Source organism: Galeopterus variegatus, unplaced genomic scaffold (assembly GCF_000696425.1).
Source record: "Galeopterus variegatus unplaced genomic scaffold, G_variegatus-3.0.2 Scaffold3300, whole genome shotgun sequence".
Classification (NCBI taxonomy): Eukaryota; Metazoa; Chordata; class Mammalia; order Dermoptera; family Cynocephalidae; genus Galeopterus; species Galeopterus variegatus.
Window position 1 is genome coordinate 28148 of NW_007729411.1, and position 13194 is coordinate 41341.

Genomic DNA, 13194 nt, shown 5'->3' on the forward strand with positions numbered 1-13194 from the left:
TAAATATTAGCTGCTATTACTATTTTTATTATTATAATTCCCAAGGCACTCAACCAAAGAAAAAAATAAAACAGGCACAAAATGGGGAATTTTAAACAGAATGTCTACTATTTTAGTAAAAGAGACCATCTACAAAAGGGAAGTAATAAAAAATTTTTTATAATTATTTTGCTGGGAAGGCCAGGTGGGCCTAACTAAGCTAATAAGGTTATTGGCCATAAGGGCACCTAGTTGCCCTGGCAAGTCAGTCAGAAGATGTGCAGCTGGATTTTTTATAATTATTTTGCTGGGAAGGCCAGGTGGGCCTAACTAAGCTAATGAGGTTATTGGCCATAAGGGCACCTAGTTGCCCTGGCAAGTCAGTCAGAAGATGTGCAGCTGGGAGCTCACATACTGTACCTGGGGAGCTCTCTGCTCAGGCTCCATGAAAAGCAGGGACTCCCTTGGACCAAATCAGGCAGCCATGAAGTATAACTGAAGCCCACTAGCAACAGAAGAGTGAGATAGAAACAAAAGAGCACAGTTTGCTTTTTGCTTTTTTAAATGGGTACAAAGGTGGATTAAAAAGTCATCTTATTCACCCCTGACCCTCAACCCCAGTCCCCACCAATTATGGCAATCAGTCTTACTGTTATTTTTCTGCATCTTCCAGAGATAACTGCATATATAAAAATGCATTTATATATACTCGTGTATATATATATATATATCTTCTGCTTTATTTTAAAATTTATTTTAACTGACAAAACTATATTTTTGTGCATAACATGATGTTCTGAAATAAGTATACATTGTGGAATGGCTAAATTGAGGTAATTGACATACGAATTACTTCTGTTTTATTTTTAAACATAGATTACTGGTATCAGTACATATCAAAGCATATTTTTAAAAACAATCTAAACTTTTATATAGATATAATCCTTAAGCTTCCCTTTAACCAATTATTTTTGACCTTTCCAAGGTGCCCATGTATCATACTTTATATATCAAGTTCCAGTTATCAGAGGGAACTAACATCAGGAACTATGCAGTTTTTGGTAGATGAGGAGCTATAAAAATACATGCCAGCCAGAACCAGCTTAGTTAAAATGTGTTTCTGCACATACATAACATTATTCTGAGTTTCTTTCATCATCTCCTTGAACCCTCAGCCACCTTACGAGGTAGGTGGTATTAGTCCTATTTTATAGACAAGAATATAGGCTTAGGTGCTTCTACCCATTGCCCGCTGCCAGGTCCTACAGCCAGTAGGAAATGGAGCTAGGATTCAAATTTAGGTTCGTATGACTTCAAAGCCCATGATCTTTTCACTAAGCTCTTTTACCTCTTTATTGAAGGTTGCCATATGTAAACTGACCTCTTGACTAAGGTGGGTAATGCAAATCTCTCCCCCTCCACTTACTCTTGCTCTACTGTAATCTGGCTTCAACCCCCAACTGTCTCCGGAGCTCCTCCAGTGACAACTCTGTTTGCTAGACTCGGTGGATATTTTAAATCCTTTAATTCATGCAGTCATTTACATATCAGTAATTTGAGTCATGTCCACATGCCAGGCAATGTGCTGGTGCTGGTATATGTTGGGGAGCAAATTAGACATGATCTCTAACCATGATATTTAGAGTCTTAACAGAGAGATGAATATCAAACGTTGCAAGATAATCAAGTATAATTTATTATGAGTCAAAGCAGCACATAGTGATGTGGGAGCATAGACCTGGCTGTGGCATTTCCCACTTTGGCACAGTGTGGGATACAAAGTCTCACTCCCTGCTTATAGTGCTATACCTCATCCTACCCTCCTCATCAGTGCCCAATGTCCCCAAGTTCAGTGCCTCTTTGGTTCTTTCTCTATAAAATCAACCTAGAGTCAACTGTGTGTGTGTGTGGAGGGGGCAGGTGTGGTTCCCTCAGTTTGTGGAGTCAAGGCGGCCTGTGAGGTCTAACTGTGCCTTTTAAACAATCAGTTAGCACCTGGTGCCATTCGTTCCTAAGACTTTCTGGAATTCTCTAACAGATCAATTCTGGCTTTCTTATTTTTGGGTTCTTCCAATAGAGGAGGTGGCAAAGACATCTTTCATTATCTTGAAACCAATGTCAATCTACTTATGTATCTCTCCCAATAGCCTGTGAAACACTTGAGGACAGGGGATTACATTAGTATCTCTGGACGAGCAAAATGCCAGGCACATCTTTGATGCTCAGTAAATATTTACTGTGACATATTTAAGATTTGTTTAACTATTTTGCACTCACCCACATTCCTATTCACAAACCCTCTACCAGGTAATCAGGAGCAGGTGGTATTATCCCAAAGAATGTGAATATATATATATATATATATATTTTTTTTAAAGATGACCGGTAAGGGGATCTTTTTTTTTTTTTTTTTGTCTTTTTTTGTCTTTTTCCGTGTCCGGCAACGGGATTGCAACCCTCGGTGTTGCTCCCGCACGGTGTTGTCAGCACCACGCTCAGCCAGTGAGCGAACTGGCCATCCCTATGTGGGATCCGAACCCGGGGCCTTGGTGTTATTAGCACCGCACTCTACCGAGTGAGCCACGGGCCGGCCCAGAATGTGAATATTTTTAATGTCTTATCTTCTATGACCAAATGAGTTGCTTTTCCAAAGGTTGTGTTCCCATCATTGATCATGAGAAAGCCCAGAGCATGGAGGTTCCTTGCTCCTATTCCATTCTCTCCCGGAAATTTTCGTCCTTCCCTCCAACAAAAGGCACCACTGGCAGCATCAGTAGCAAGAAAGGTAGAGACCAACAGGCAAAAGATGGTATTTTGATTAAAAAATGCCTTTATCTTCCTGGTCACACTCTCTTCCCCTAATATACGGACACCTGATTTTATGAATCTGAGAATTCCTCTACAAGATACTTTGCTTTGTAAGCCAATCTTGGAGCTTGGCCAAAGTGCCGAAACAAAGCTATGGGAGAAGATGAGGAAATGAGACAGAAAAGCAGTGGATTAGGTGGTGTGTATGTGTCTCATGACTTCCTCCTTGGATTCCAAATGCTAGATATAATCCATGACTATTTTCTCATACAAAGCTACTTATTAAGCAGAACTGAGGCATTAACAGTACAGGATTTTATTCACTATTATAAAACCCAAATGGTTAACGGTAACAATTCTTACTACATCAGGCAAGGTATTACGGGGATAATAAGTAGAGCGGGCATGCTGACTCCTCTGAGAGGTGCAGAGCTGCTGAGAGATCTGAAGTATCCATCCTAAAAAGTTACTTATGCACTGACATCATCTTGTCACCCCCCGTTCCCTCTGTTGATGGCAGAGCCCTAACAAAGTCATTTATAACCAGATTTATTTTTACTTTATAAAATTAAATGTGAATATTTTAAGAAATACTATTCTAAAATTGATGTCAATTTAAAAGCGTATTTGATAGGCCTTAAAGTAATATTCCCTGTGCTTTAACTATAATGAAAACAATAGAGGGGGGGTGGAAAGATCAAGACTACATAGCTACAAGACTTTACTAGTATAAAATACAGTTCTGGAAGAAAGCCTTAGGTCATAAATAGAGTGCCTGATGTGCCTCATCTGAGACGGAGGGTATGGCCTATGACAATCGGCAGGGCTGAACAGAGTCCATAGCTACAAGACTTTACTAGTATAAAATACAGTTCTGGAAGAAAGCCTTAGGTCATAAATAGAGTGCCTGATGGCAGGTCATGTGCCTCATCTGAGACGGAGGGTATGGCCTATGACAATCGGCAGGGCTGAACAGAGTCCACAAGCTCTTTGGGTGGCCTGCTCCAGCCATCCTTAATGTCAAGATGACCTCAAGGACCACCTCCTTTAAGAATTCTTCACATCCTTAACTGCTCTGTTTACATTTTTGTTTTTGCCCAATTTATTTCCCTTATGCACAGACACTTTTATGTCCATGTAGAACTGAATATTACATGGTTCATCAAAGGAAAGGCTTGGGTGGGAAGTGAGAAGAACGAAAGAAAATGATGTTTTAGTAAACTTAAGAAAATGTTTAATGTATTTGATGTCTCTGAGCTTCTGATTCTTTTTCAGATAAATAAAAACACCTTAAAGAATGAAACTGCTTCTTCAGCACTATTCAAAAAATGTTTTTTTTGTGTGTGTGTGTGATCTAGATCAAAGACAAAATTTTATTAATAGCCAATCTAAATGGGAGGGAAAATAATTATGAAAGTAATACTGGAAGCTCCTTCCAAAAACGTTCTTGGTAAAATAGGTTTAAATTACAACCCTCTGAGCTGACAGTTATTGAAACAGCAAATGGAGGTCAGACTCTAAGGACAGTTATAACGAAGACACTTCCTTGAAGAAAAGAGAACAAGAGATGTGCCTAAAACTGAGCTAGTTTGGGGCCGTCGTGTTGAATAACTATTTGTTAATATGGCTGTGTCCAATTACGAAGGTTAAAAATGGTTATTCTGTTGAAAATATTGTGTTGAGTTACTATGATGAGAAAGAGATGATGGAGGCGGAAGTCCTGATAGCACACAACTTAGAAGAGAAAGTAATAGAGAAAACATCAATGACCACCCATGCAGGGTAAGAAAACCCTAATTCTGAGCCCAACCTAAGCCTCCCAAACAAAAAAAGATCCCCAGAAGTGGGGATTTGTTATGTCTTAGCAGGACTTGAGAGAAATATGTTCAGAGACATGATTTGTATCTCTCTAATTCCATATTTACCATAAAATTTTCAGAAAATGAATCCTCCCTGTTATGTGGAAGTACATATTCTGGCAATGGAAGACCTATTTTTGGTGAGTAACCAGATAAGCTATCCATGTTAAAATAAGAACTTTTGAAAAAGAAATACTGAAAGAATTGGCATATAAGAAACTGGCATTTAAGTTTTTAGAAAGTAGTAATGTAGTTTTTGCTTTCCCTCTAGTAAGTCCTAGCCCCAAGACTAATTTAATTATATCCAACTAAACATGAACACTTTAAGATCTACTAACAAGTACATTCTCAGAACTCTCTAAAAGAATGAGTGCTAAATTTTTCCTAGGCTATTTTTGCTGCCCCTTTTTTTTAATCCTAAAGTTTTAGTAAGGGAATTGCAATATTAATTGGAATATAGGAATGAGTTAAATTTACCTCATTAAAAATCTGAAAAGGATAAGATGTAACCAATTTGGCTTAAAAAATAGGATAAAATCACACTGCCATATTTCATATTTTATTCAATTTTAATATGGTTTCCATTAGTAACTTTTCAAACAAAATGATTTCCAGTTTAAAAAACAATACACTGACCACATAGTTCCTTTTTCATTTTATACAGTTATACAAATATTCTAAATACACATTTTGTGTTCAAGATGATGGCAAATAAGATTAACTGTACAGTACATAAGGAAAGAAAATATTTTAAGCATATTTAGAAGCAATAGAAATGTCTATACAAAACAAGCAAAAATGGAATAAAATTTTTTATTTTTAAAGTATTGCAACAGGCCCACAGGTTTGTAACAAAAATGTCTTTGCACAGTTCCTCACAATGCCCCATTAATAGCTAAAGCAAGACAGCGGTTTTTAGAAAATAATGTTTCAAAATGCTACACATGGTACTATTGTTTGCACAGTTTGATCAAAATAACAAATCTACTTTGAGTCAAGCAAAACCTAGAGGAAATATACCAAACAACTTGAAAATCATTTGTATAAAATTCATTGCACATTATTTTACTCAGCTGTTTGAAAAGTAAAAAAGTGTATTTACAAAATATTTTGCAGTCAAAATTATAAAGTGAATGGATATCTCTAAGTAATATGTCGATACAGACAGTTCAAGGAAAACACACGAATGGTTTTTCTTTAAGAGGTTTTCAGTGCTCCTTCCACAGGGAAATAAACATCTTATACTCAAATGGCTTTACAAGATGGTATACATACTGGAGCAAATCCAATACCTGCGTTATAAAACAATGTTAAAAAGGTGAAAGAATGAGGAATTTGTACATGTAAGAAGTGAGCTTCTAATTTTTAATTCAGTTAGCATAAAAGTCTTCATAGTCTTCAGATAACAATGAACATCCTTGACTTGATGAAAGTTGAAAAAGCACCATGCACAACAGTTTAGTGGTAAACACTGAAAAAAATAGCACCTGGAATTCTGTGATATTGAGAATTTAAAACTGGTCTAGTAATTGCCGGAGATATGGTGCTTTGGATAATTCTCTATTTACTCGGGAGAGTTTGAAAAGTACTGGGCAGTTCAGAGAAACACACAGGATATGTCGATCAAAGCAACCCGTACAGTTCTTGCATATCTGAAAGCATAAAAGAAATACATAAAGTAATAAGAAAGTTTCTATGTATAGGTGTAAACAACACATTTTTATAATCCCTCCTTTCTGGCCCACCACAGATTCCTGGCAGACATATGACATAATATATTACAGAAAGTTTCATTAATTTTCACATCTTAGAAGCCTAGCCTATTCTATGTTGAGGCATTTCTAAAGGATATTATTTCACCTAACAGAGAGTACAAAATTCCCTGAGGATTAATTTCATTCCTGAGGATCAACTTTCATTTACAATAGAATCCTATTATATTAAAATCTACATAATAACCTACTCGATTACCAAAAATGTCTTTTAAATGAACTATTAACACTTTTTTTCAAATTATTTAGATTTATTTTTATATAGCAATCATAAAAAAATTATCCATTTTCTTATTTCAGAAAAGAAAATGCCAGTATGAAAATATCAAATGATATGAATTTGAAAATAGCAGTCTAGACCAGTGGTTTTCAAGTCTGGTGGGGCTTAAAAATAAACTAGTGCCTGAGCCCCATCCTAGACCAACGAATCAGAATCTCTGGGCACATAGAGCCTAACTTTTTAAGCCTTTCAGGTGATTATGATATATAATTAGATCTGATCCTAAGGAAAATAATAAATCATAAGGCAATTTTTATGAGAAGAAGCATTACAATGTCTTACACAATGATCAGATTTTTTTTTATAACTTAAATTTTTTTGTGGCTGTCCAGTATGGGGATCCTAACCTCATAATCTTGGAGTTATAAGGCTGTGCCCTAACCAACTGAGCTAATGGGCCAACCCCGATTTTAGATAGTAGTTAAAGTCTCAGGTCACACATACAGTTAAAAAAAGGATTATAAAACATGAAAAACATCAAAAAATTAAAACAGATATTAGTGAGAACTTCAAGGGTCTAGAAAATACAGGCTGATTTTGTACTTGAATGCTGTATACAAGTGATTAAAAAAGGCATACAAAATAGCAACTACTCTAGATTGTCTTTTAAGAGATAAATCAAATATGCTCTAGTGAATTAATTGATCTGTACTTATCAAAGGGCTTCTGTTTTAGACGGCTCAAAGGGCAGTGAATTTTTGTTCTTTGCCCACTATCTTCCAGTCAACTGAAGGGCACATTTTTCTGAGTACTGGTTACTGTATCTAGTATTATGATACTGGCACAAGCAGACTGCTTACAAATGTGTGTTTCAGTATGTTCTATGAAGACTGAGTATGATGTTCTACTTTGAAGCCTTTTGCTAATTAGATCTCTACCAAGAGACTCAAATCTATTCCCAAATATAGAATTTCTGTATTATAGTTCTACATACTGCAGCTACATTCAGGTGCCAGGACAAACTGATAAAATATTTAAGCACTCTCTGTGCTTGTCTGATAAATAAGCCAGGATGGAATTACATGACTCACCAAATTTAACTCAATGTTTAGTTTCAAGATCCTTTACTGGTGATTTAAACCCTGAGCAGTATAGCTTGATTCAGGTTTACATTTAAAACTTTAAACACAACAATATGGACACCTACTTTTTTTTTTTAGCTCATAAGGAGGCAGACGTTTAAAAAATACCTGCTTTAATATTTATTCTTTCTTTTTGCTATCCTTTGGTCTTCTTTTTTTTAAAAAAACTTCAGGCAGATACTTAGTTCATTGTTTTTCATTCTTTCATGTTTACTATTAAAAGTGTTTAAAAGCTGATGAATTTTTGTCTGAGATCTTCTATGGCCTTCTAGAATCTGACATGTAGTGTTTTCATTTTGTTTAATAAGGAGTATTAAAATTTCCAAGTGGAAAGGTCATTTTGTTTTCTGAGTTTATACTTAATTGCTAGTTTTATAGCAATGCACTGATAAAATATCACTTATACTATTTCTACTTTTTGAAATTTATTGAGGATTTCTTTACAGACTAAGATATAGTCATTTTTTTTTAACATTTAATAAACACTTAAGAAGTGTATTCATTAATACTGGGTCACAGAGTTTGACAGATAATCAGAGATCTACCTTATTATGTTGTTTGGATATTCAGTAATTATTCTTATTTCTGATCACTTGATCAGTCTTGGACAGAGAGAGATGTATCAAAATTTCCTATTATTAATATGTTTCTATTTCTCATATCTTATAATTTCTGCTTCATAAAAATTTCTATAAATTAGTACACGGGGGACATTTTAACTCTTAAAATAAACAACATGTAAAGTTAAACTCTCTCTTGAAAGATGATGAACTATTCTTTATTTAAAAGTAGTATCACTTCTTTTAAGCTGTATTTTAATAAGAAATAAGACCTAACACTGAGGAAGGGTTCTGATTAGACTGATTAGTGCAGTATTTGTCGTGGAGGGCATCAGATAAAAAGATCCAGGAAGAGACCACTCACAGCCTGACCTTAGAAGAGCTCTGGTGGTCCTGCTCTCATCTGTGCCTGTACAAGGATCCAACAAAGGAATTTTCTATGAAAGTTGGTTGCTGCCATTGGGACAGCAGCCTATAAAATAAACAGAAGCTGAGAGTACCCAATGACTTTAGTGGCTGTACTGACTAGAACCAAAAACCTAGTACAAAATGGCTGAAAGTTGGTTGGTAATAACTCAGTGACATTGCATTGAGCAGGAAATTGTTCATTCATTCAATAAATATTTGCAGACCCCCACCAAGGGCTGGAGTCTATGCTAAGCACAGTAGACTCAACAGTGAGAGAAGGGCAGGGCCTCACCAGCTCATCTGCTGTTACTGCAGAAGACAGAGGCACACATAATCATAGTAAAGCAGAGGAGCCCATTGCAGGGAAAGCTTCACCTCTGGGTCGAGAAGTTTAAACTGATATTCCTTTCGGATGATTTGTGGGAGAGGGTAGTGATTTGAGAAAAGTATTCCTGGCAGAGGGAGCAGGTTGTTTAAAAGCCAGGAGGTAGAAGAGATTAAGGTGCATTCATGAACCTAAAAGAAGTTCAGTATGATATGGGTGAGGGGTAGAGTGAGATAGGGAGAAGGGCGAGAAAAGGGCAAGAAAAGGGCAAGAAATTCCACCTCAGTCAATTATTAAAAGTGTAACATGCAAATTACTGCCCTGTGTCAGTTTACTCATCTGTAAGAGTGCCTAGAATAGTCTCTGGCACGTATGTAGTAAGACAATGCCATTAACTATTCATTTTCTATCCGGACTCTTAGAATTGTAAACTTTCCAAGTATATTAGCAATTCTTTATGACAACTAGATTTTTATGTGAATGGTAATAAGCGCTGATAGAGCAATTGGGACTTGTTTTTCTTACAAAGTACTATTATGAAAGAAGTTGGGTGAATGGCCATTCTAGTTCTAGGTTTTAATAAACACAATACACTATTCTATAAAAACAAAAAATAAATTACAAAACAAATTAAGGCATTTTTAATAGTTCAATTATGGTATTTTTGAGATTTTTATCAGTTTGGAATCCTCACTTCACTTTTCACACCAGTGTCATATCTCATACTATAATTCAAGAGTTGACTATATTTTCCTGAAGAATCAGATTGCTTGGGATTCCAGGTCTATCAAACAAGGCCGTACCTTTACAAGTTGCTCCTGTTTACGTTCCAACTCTCGAATTTCTTGATTGAGGATGACTGCAACCTGCTGTGGTTGGCTCCTACATTTACCACAAATGCCATGCTGAGTCAGGTCATCACATACAGGACAGTGTAAAGTGGTGAAATACTGTGAAATAGTGCCTTTCCGCACTTCAGGTTCACTTCGAGAGGAGCTGGTGGCTTTCTGGATCTATAAAAACATCATTTCAGATTAAGTCTGAGCCTGCTTCACAGCAGAGCTGCTATTCTCATGCTAATTACAGGTTTACTCAGGCATTATTCCATTCACTCATTCATCAAATGTTGAGTAGCTACTATGTGCCTGGTGCTGTTCTAGACAATGGGGCTATAGAATGAACAAAATTCTTGCTTTCATGGAGCTTACAACTTAATATCTTTTGGGGAAAAAAATGGTCTCCTGACACTAAGTTTATTGGTTGAGTTATGTAGATGTACAAGATCACAGAGGGCAATGGAAGTAATCCAGATTGAGAGTGGATACTGTTTAAAGCTGCACAAATTGGGCCACGGACACAAAGCAAGTGAAAGGTTAAAACAACTTGTTAGGCTGTAGAGTGCAAAATTCAAGCAAAAGTAAACCCGGAGCACTTCAAGTTACATTAGGTACATGATACCTATGAATTCTTCATTTGAAGTTGATACTGGTTTCAGATCTGTCTTCTGGTACTCTTTTTACATTGAAATAAATTATCATATTATTATACCCATAGCATATTCTCCTGGTATCTTATAAATCACTTTGCATAAAAATAATTAGGTTAGCCTCTTACACATATCATTGGTTAAACATTCTTGCTAGTGATAAAATGAAAAATAGTAAAAAAAAAAGAAAAAGGCCCTTCCTGGCATAGAGCCAGGATACAGCATTATAGACGTCAGCCAGCACAAATTCTCTGAAGCACAGCTTCAACCTCAGTTTCCTAGCTTACTCTTTTCCTTCCCTCTAAGTGCTTAGGTAGAAAGTATAAATAACTTTTTAAAGCTGTTTGAGTGCATTTAATTTTCAAGATAAACTACAATTTATTTAGTTAAGTTTCTCCAACTCCCTCTTCTCATCACCAAAAAACAAAACTTTTAAAACATCAAGATTTTGATTTGAATTACATTAAATTGATAGATAAACTCAGGAGACTTGATATATTTGCAGTCTTTGTTTCCAGTCTTTGTTTCTAGGAATATTTTATTACTCACTGCGTCTTTTTTTTTATTGTGGTAAAACATATACAAGAATTCCCATTTTAAGCTTTTTAAAATATAAAATCGCATAGAATTAATTACATTCACAATGCTGTGTAACCACTACCTCTGCCTATTTCCAAAACTTTTTCATCATCCTAAACATAAACTCTATCTTTTTTTTTATTGTGGTAAAACATATACAAGAATTCCCATTTTAAGCTTTTTAAAATATAAAATCGCATAGAATTACATTCACAACGCTGTGTAACCACTACCTCTGCCTATTTCCAAAACTTTTTCATCATCCTAAACATAAACTCTATACCCAATGTAGTGGATTGAATTATGTCCCCCCAAAACGCACTGAAGCTTGAACTGTGTCCCCCAAGTTTTATGTATTAGGAACCTAGCCTCCACTGTGACTGTAAAGAGGGTGGGAAATCCTATTATGGCAGTTGAAAGGTGGAGCCTTGAAGAGGTGATTGGGTTGTAGGACCATGCAGTAGTGAATGGATTAAAAATGGTGTCAGGGGTGTGGTTTGAGGGCTTTAAAAGAGGAGAGTCTGTCTTTCTGTCTCTCTTGCTCTCTCTGCTTCCACCATCTTGCAATGTGAGGCCCATGGGTTGCTGTCACCATCACCGGATGGACTTTGGACTTCCCAGCCTCAGAAACTATAAGTACTAAATTTCGTTTTTCTGTATAAATCACCCAGTTCTGTGTATTCTGTTATAAGCATCACAAACAGACTAATACACCCATGAATCAAAAACTTCTCATTATTCCCTCCTCCCTGTTTCTGGTAACCTCTATTCTACTTCTGTCTCTGAAAATTTTTTTCTTTTTAATATATTTTTTCTTAATTGACCCATGATAACTGTATATATTTGTGGAGGACAATGTGATATTTGGATACATTTACACTATATGAAAAATAACTTAAATATCAACTTTTATCAGTTTGCCTAAATACCATCTGCCTTTCATAGTCTGAGATAATAGTGAGTGATTGAGCAGATCTGAAGTGAATTCTAACAGTAGATAAAAACGACTACTCTCCTAGAAAAATTTGTCCCAGATTATTACAGAATTATATATCACTCCTTCATTTTCTAATGAATAAACTAAGAAGAATTCAAGGGGAATCTCCCTTTGTAAGATTTAACATTGCATGTAACTTAAGTATAATGCTATTCTAACATTATTTCTTTAGTCTGGTTTCTTCAGGACTATGTCTAGATACTATATTCTATCCTTAAACATTCATTTGAAGGAATTTTTGCTCTCATTTTCTTTTAAATAATTTTTAATTTTAACATTTACTTGTACATATTTGTGGGGTACAGTGTGTTGTTTCAATGTATGTGTATACAGCAAAATGATTCACTCAGTGTAGATAGCATAATTTTGTACCCTTTAGTGCTCCACTTCTCCTTCCCCCGCCCCTCCCCCTCCACTTTTTTCTTTTAGCTGGCTTATTTTGAGTTATTTTGTGGCTAAGTGTTTATTATTGAAATAGTTGTGGGATTTATTTTAACATTTCTATAATTTGGCCAACCTGACAGAAGCTGGAAAGGTGTTTGTAGAAAACTTAGAAGTTTCTCTTTTAGGAAACTAGAAGAGTGTGGCATCTTTGCCAGTTTAGGATAATGGAGGATGCACTTTGCCTCTCGTAGTACATAAATAAAATCTTTAGTTCTACAGAAATTTGAAGTGAAATCTCCATGTAGTTATAGCACATATACCATTTAGTAACTTACCCTTGGTAATTCATGATACCAGCTGAAGACATCAATACCAATAAGTGAGAAAATTCTGGCCAGGGGTGGAAGGATTTGCTTGGTAATATAGTAAGTGGCATTCAGTCTCAGAGTTGCGTCCTGCAGGACTTCCACTGGGCGCCTTACTAGCTGGATAAGTGGTACTCCAGGGGTCCCATAAATGATGACATATGGCACTCGCTCCCCAACTCGAGGCTCAGAGCGCCGGTCATAAATAAGCATTTTCCTATTCAAATAAAACACACACTCAAAGACTGTCACAGAAGGCATCTTTCCAGCAAATTAAATCAGAATCAAACAATAATCAAAACGTTAGAAA

At 35.9% G+C, this 13194-nt stretch overlaps 1 protein-coding gene across 1 annotated transcript in view; it reads right to left on the minus strand.

The window, feature by feature from the left end:
- Positions 1-5189: 5189 nt before the first annotated feature.
- The window catches only part of REV3L (REV3-like, polymerase (DNA directed), zeta, catalytic subunit), a 110181-nt gene continuing 102176 nt past the window's right edge, over positions 5190-13194 (minus strand). The window contains exons 29-31 of the mRNA XM_008584529.1: positions 12855-13101; positions 9877-10086; positions 5190-6298 (exon numbers count right to left, since the gene is read on the minus strand). Of these exons, the coding sequence (XP_008582751.1) occupies positions 6158-6298; positions 9877-10086; positions 12855-13101 (598 nt within the window). The 3' untranslated portion in view covers positions 5190-6157. The remainder of the gene's footprint in view (positions 6299-9876; positions 10087-12854; positions 13102-13194) is intronic.